The sequence below is a fragment of the Erigeron canadensis genome, chromosome 5 (genome assembly GCF_010389155.1).
Source record: "Erigeron canadensis isolate Cc75 chromosome 5, C_canadensis_v1, whole genome shotgun sequence".
Classification (NCBI taxonomy): Eukaryota; Viridiplantae; Streptophyta; class Magnoliopsida; order Asterales; family Asteraceae; genus Erigeron; species Erigeron canadensis.
In genome coordinates, this window is record NC_057765.1 from 4,941,511 (window position 1) to 4,947,862 (window position 6,352).

At 34.4% G+C, this 6,352-nt stretch overlaps 1 protein-coding gene across 1 annotated transcript; it reads right to left on the reverse strand.

Annotated features, from left to right (window-relative positions):
- Nucleotides 1–673: 673 nt before the first annotated feature.
- LOC122601049 (putative leucine-rich repeat receptor-like serine/threonine-protein kinase At2g24130) lies at nucleotides 674–3,887 on the reverse strand. The gene is made up of 2 exons (XM_043773826.1): nucleotides 1,376–3,887; nucleotides 674–1,053 (listed from the first exon to the last, which is right to left on the reverse strand). The coding sequence occupies exons 1-2, from the start codon at nucleotides 3,885–3,887 to the stop codon at nucleotides 674–676; spliced, it is 2,892 nt and encodes a 963-aa protein (XP_043629761.1).
- Nucleotides 3,888–6,352: the final 2,465 nt, after the last annotated feature.

The following is a 6,352-nucleotide window of genomic DNA, read 5'->3' on the forward strand; positions in this document are numbered from 1 at the left end:
CTTTGACAGCCCTATGTCGCCCACACCATAAGAAAACTCATAAAGTACTACTAGCTTGAGACCTGGTTAAAGATCGAAAAGATGAATTAGTTGCATAACAATAATTAATGGTTTTTTCTTCATTGATTCTTAATCATGATTTTCTACACGTTAATTACATGGGTCCTGAAATTAACACATTCTAGCTAGCTAGTAGTACTTTAATTCTGTGCTTCTTCTTCGAGCTTGATCTATGACTTAATATAGTGACTTAATTAGAATAAGAAATAACAATGACATTCCGTTAAAAAAACAAAAACAATAACATTATGTTTTTTCATATTTACAGGTAAATAGATAAAACGAATAAGGTTTTCTGTTCAGGCTATCTGGGAAGACGAGTATGATTGAACATAAAATTAGAAAAGTTTCAATTTTATCAGCAAATAGTATCTATCCAATTATTAGTCTTTCTTTGCATCTGCTATTACTTGATAAGCAAAGAAAAAGGTCCACAAATGTGTCGTAATCATGCAACTCATTAAAACTTGAGTACATTTTTTCTTGAATAAGTTTAAGCTAAATCAACATCACAACTGAAAATCACACCCTAAAATTAGTTAACACAATCTAAATTAAAGTAAAATTTGGAAATTTTATACGAACGTTAGCTCCTTAGAAACAAAACAATCAATCATGTCGTTGATAACGCCTTAGGATTAGAAAGATATTCCTTCCATGTAGCCATTTCATGTGCCACATCCAACATGGTTGGTCTAATTAACGGGTTACTTTGTGTGCAGATCAACCCGAGCTCAACGAGCTCCCAGACCATGTCGTGCAGTAGCTTACTGTTGCACGACATGGTGCTCGAAACTGGAGAGAAGTTTGTCAGTGCCTCTTTTATGATGGGTTCGAGCTTGTGTGGGTAGTGACTCTTTACCCATTCATGTAAGGTTAAACCCTCGTGGAAAACCATATCCGTGGGCCGTTTTCTTGTCACCATCTCTAACAACAAGACCCCAAAACTGTAGACGTCTCCTTGTGTTGATGCCTGTCTGCCCATTCCATATTCTGTATTTTGAAGATACAAGAAAAGAATCAGTGATTGTATGATATCGATTTAAATGTTGTCTCTTACTATAGTGCGTAACTGACCCCCAATAATGTCATATGAGCTCCAGCTCTGTTTTTTAATACACTTATAGTAACTTTTGATCTACTTTTGTAAGTACAGAACATTGTTATTACTTTATATGTTTCTATATGTGTATTCTGTATGTAAACATTTTATACACATTTATATGTATAAACAACTTAGACAATAACGTAACTCATGTATTTTCGTGACTCATATAGATAATAATGTGTTTGCCCAAATGAATGTGTTACTTACCGGGAGCAATGTAACCGATTGATCCGCAAAGCAATCCATCAGTCGAGCTAACTGAAGGGGAGCGATCACCAGCAACCAGTGAGAGTTGCTCAATTTCCTCTTTCACTAATTTAGCTATACCAAAATCAGAAAGAACAGCATTCATGTCATCATCTAGAAGAATGTTACTTGGTTTAAGATCGCAATGAGCCACCTTAACCGGTGCATAATGATGCAAATAGGATAACCCTTCAGCCACATCGCTTAAAATTCTAACCATCTGTACCAAGTTCACGCGGGCTGGCCCATCCCTTGGGTACAGAAGGTCATCAAGGCTCCCTTTCTGCATTAAAGGCAGAACGAGAGCCTTGAAATCAGGTCTGCTACAGATCGTGACAATCCGTATCAAATTCCTGTGCCTAGTATTCCTCAAAACTTCACATTCTCTACTAAAACTCCTTGAAATTACTGCGGTTTTTGCACCGGATATAACCTTTACTGCAATCTTTGTGTTGTCTTTGAGAGTTCCTTTATACACTTGCCCAAATTGGCCTGACCCGATCAAACTCGAGCTACAAAAACCTCCTGTTGCTTCCATGAGTTCATGATGAGAGATTTTTCGATAATTTTGCTCTTTTCTTTCGTGTTCGTCTTCTTCATATACAACTTTCCTACTAAATATTTTCGAAAATTGCTTTTTTGATTTCGACTTCAGAACTATGGGGATCAAGGACAGTAAGATGGCAATTGCTAATAGAGTAAACAAAACTGGAAACCTAATGTTATGTTTTTTCTTCTTGTTCTTGCATCTTTGCATCCCTTTGATGGAACTACTGCAAAGTCCAGGATTCCCAAGAAACGAATTGGTATCAAGATTTGAAAACGACGTATTCCCAGAGAAGTTATTGAATGAGAAGTTGAGTTGTTTCAATGTTAAAGATTTCTGAAAAGATTCTGGAATCTTTCCTGATAATCTGTTCAATGAAACATCAAAGGTATCAAGAAATGGCAACTTCCCAATCGAATCAGGAAGAGGACCTTCGAGTGCGTTTCCAGAGAGATTTAGAAGCTCTAGAGCAATGCAACTTCCAAGTTGTGCTGGAATTTCACCAGAAAAATTGTTTGATGATAAATCCATGGCAAGAACCATATTCATTTTGCTAAGCTCTCGTGGTAAAGGTCCATTCAGGTGATTGTATGAGATGTTTAAGTACAATTTTAATGTACTCAATCTAGCAAATTCTCTTGGAATCAAACCCGAGATTTGGTTGTGAGAAAGATCAAGAATCTCCAAGTTTACACATTGTGCAAGGCTTGTAGGAATTGTTCCTACAAGCCTGTTGTTATGAAGCAAGAGCCTTCGTAACTGTGAAAGGCTAGAAAAAGTGTCAGGAATTGAGCTAGAAAGTCTATTTTTGGATAAATCTAGTAGACCTAGCTTGGAAACGTTTCCAAAAGCCCACGGGATTTCTCCAGAAAGCATATTATCTGACAGGTATAGCCGTTCGAGTTTTGCCATTTGGCAAAGCTCCCTTGGGATTGTTCCCTTTAGAGAGTTTCTTGACAAGTTGAGAAGGGTGAGGTTTAGAAGATTACTGATATTCGGAGGAATACCTCCGGATATCTGATTGTCATCTAGATGTATCTGGACCAGACTTTTGGAAAGATTCCCGATAGTATTATGAATCTTTCCTGACAATCTGTTTCCTGCTAACTCGAGTTCTTGTAAATGTGGAGAATTCGTTAATCCTGAAAAGAACTTATCAAGAGGACCTGAAAAATTGTTGTATGACAAATAAACAAACTGCAAATTTGACAAGTTTTTCACAATCTCAAATGGTAACTCCCCTTCGAAAAAATTTGACTCTAAGTCAATCCATTTTAGCTTGGATGAGTTTGCAAGTGCTTTTGGAATCCTACCCGAAAGTCGGTTCGACCAAACAAGAAGAAAACGTAGCATTTTAACATCACATTCTTCATTCAAAGGAATCGGACCACTTAAGGAATTGTTCGAGATATCTACATACTCCAAAGATGACGAGCCATTACAAAAAAGTGTCTTCGGGATATCACCAACGAGCTTATTACTTCCCAAATCAAGATATTGTAACCCATTAAGAAACCCTATCTCTAGGGGGATCTTCCCTCTTAAAAGATTCGAGGATAAACTTAGTTGTTTAAGCTCGGAAAGATATCCAAGCTCTCTAGGAATGTCGCCCTTGAAGAAATTTCTAGAAAGATCCAAAACCGTTAAACGAGAAAGTTTAGAAATGACAGGTGATATGGTACCATGGAGCGAAGCTCCACTAAGATCAACCTCAAGAACGAAATCAAGATTTTCATTGCAAGTGATACCGGTCCAATTGCAAACATGGACCGTGGAAGGGTTACTCCAGTTTTGGAGAACATTTCCGGGGTCAGAAGTGATCCCGGAAAAGAAAGTGAGAAGAGAAGCCCGGTCATTAAAAATTCGAGCATTCTCATCTCCAGAAACTACTGAAAAGAAAACTATCAAGAACAAAAAGGAAATCATTTTTATGAGGCTGGAATTGAAATAGAGATTAAAGGTGATGAATGAATGGCAATGGAAAGGAACAGGAGATTTGATATATAGGTGAAGTGGATTACGGATGTGTGATTATATTAATTAATCTGGGTTTATGCCTAACTAGGAGTTTTATCTTTTATATATTTGCGGCTTTGATATTTGACTAATTAAAGTCAACGAATGAGAGTCGGCCGCGTGGGAAATACAAGTACGCTGTGTCAAACAGTAAGCCGCTATTAAATGTAAATGAGAAAAAGTTCATAGAGGTTAGGAACTAGGGACGTGTTTTATTCATAATTTGATCTATGTAGTAACTTCATGACTTTTTACCTTTTACCCTGCTCTTCGATCACAAAGACCTATATTAATACTGATTATTATCACGTCTAGAATATTCTCTCATAACTTACATATACTTATAGTTAAAAAAAATAAAATAGAATAGCGAGTTAATAATTATTTGTTAGTACACAGAACTTGAATATGGACGTATGAAACCTAAGACTTTCAAAACTTCTATCATACAAATGTAGAAAGTAAGATTTAAAATCTGATAAATTTTCTCAACTTTTAAGACATTATTAATGGGTTACCAATCCATTGGCCACCAGCCTACCTGTACGTGCTCGTTTAACATTTTGCATGAATGCATGATCTAAACGTTCGTAGCAAATTGACATATGTGGACATACTCATCATATTTATGACAATTTGACGTTTAAAAATTCTGGCAGCCATGTGTGATTGCATCACTCATACACAGATACACTCTCATTGATGATTATGTTCATAAACTGCTGATGGTATATAACTATATATCCTTTTATTACATACAATTAACCACTTATGCGTAAAGTCAGGTTAAGTTTGTATATTTTTGACCCGTCAACATGAACTTTTTTTGGATTGGGTTCATGTTGGGATTTTCCATATTCAGGTCAACCCAAGAAATCGATCGAATTTGAGAAGGGAAAAACTAAGGTTCATGGGTTTTGGGGGGAGATAGAAAAGGGGGAAAATACAAATTGGGGAGAGATAGAGAAAGTGAAAAAAGGGAGAAAAAGGGTGTTATATATATATATATATATATGGTAAAGTTATTTTGAGAAACTTTTTTTTTTGAAAACCTTTGAGAACTTTTCAAATCAAGCCCAACCGATGATTGTTCTTTACATGAAAATTGTTTTTTGATTTTTTTCTGAATAACTTATGTGTAATTTTGAATTTTATAATTGTGTGGAGCATAGATTATCATCCGTTATACAATTATGTGCAGATTTGGATTCTTGATCACATGTGCACGAATATTACTATGATCACATGTATGCAAGTCGATCATATGTAATCATAGCAATACTCGTGCACATGTGATCAAGAATCAAAATCTCCATATAATTGTATAACGGATGATAATCCATGTCTCCACACAATTATAAACTTCAAAATTAAACATAAGTTATTCAGAAAACAATCAAAAAAATTTTTTCATGTAAAGAATAATCATCGGTTGAATTTGATTTGAAAAGTTCTCAAAAATTCTCGCAAAAAAAGGGTTCTCAAAATAATTTTTCAATATATATATATATAAATTTTCCTTATTTTGAGAACCATTTTTTTTACAAGAACCATGAGAACTTTCAAATTACGTATTGCATCACATGTTTTTTTGTTTATTCACATGTGAAATAATATAAAAAAGTATGTTGTAGAAAAACTTTTTTAAAGAACCTTCAAATAACCTTTTGTGAACTTGTGAATGAATATGTTCACATTTTCATCCACATATGATCAAACGGATATATACAAGGTTTTGAAAAAATCTTTCTTATGCAACATATATTTTTATATAGTTTCATATGTGAATGCATAAAAAAAATGTAATCATCCAATACATAATTTAAGAGTTCTCAAGGTTATTATAAAAAAAATGGGTTCTCAAAACAAGGGTCCGCTATATATATATATATAGGGAAAAGGGAATATAAGGTTGTCCGACACCTAAGCTTAGGTGTGGAACTCCTCACATACTAATATTTTACTATTTATTGTTTAATGAATAAATGCATGGGCCCCCATGATTTTTATGGATTAAAAAAACAATATGTGAGTGTTTCACACCTAAGCTTAGATACCCGACAACCTTATATTACCATCCTCCATATATATATATATAGTATCCGTATATATGTATTTTTGAAATTATGAATTTTCTTTTTTTTAATGCATTTTCTGTTTAAGTCAATGTCACATAAGCAAAGATGATGATGTGACACTTAACGGATGTCTGATGTCAAAAACTAACGATGTTTCCCTAATTACAATATGAAAATTGGATTCTTTAAATAGACGAAAACTAAATAGGTTTTCCTTTTTAAAAATTTTAGATAAATAGGTAACATTTTTATGTATTTTTCCGTTACTATTTTGTAACAATTATAGTAAATGAGTGG

Bases quoted from the DNA above. Each gene is read 5' to 3' on its own strand.
- LOC122601049 (XM_043773826.1), bottom strand. From the start codon at position 3,887: ATGATTTCCTTTTTGTTCTTGATAGTTTTCTTTTCAGTAGTTTCTGGA. The intron at 1,054-1,375 runs GTAAGTAACACA...TTCAAAATACAG, and splicing joins AATCGGTTACATTGCTCCCG to AATATGGAATGGGCAGACAG.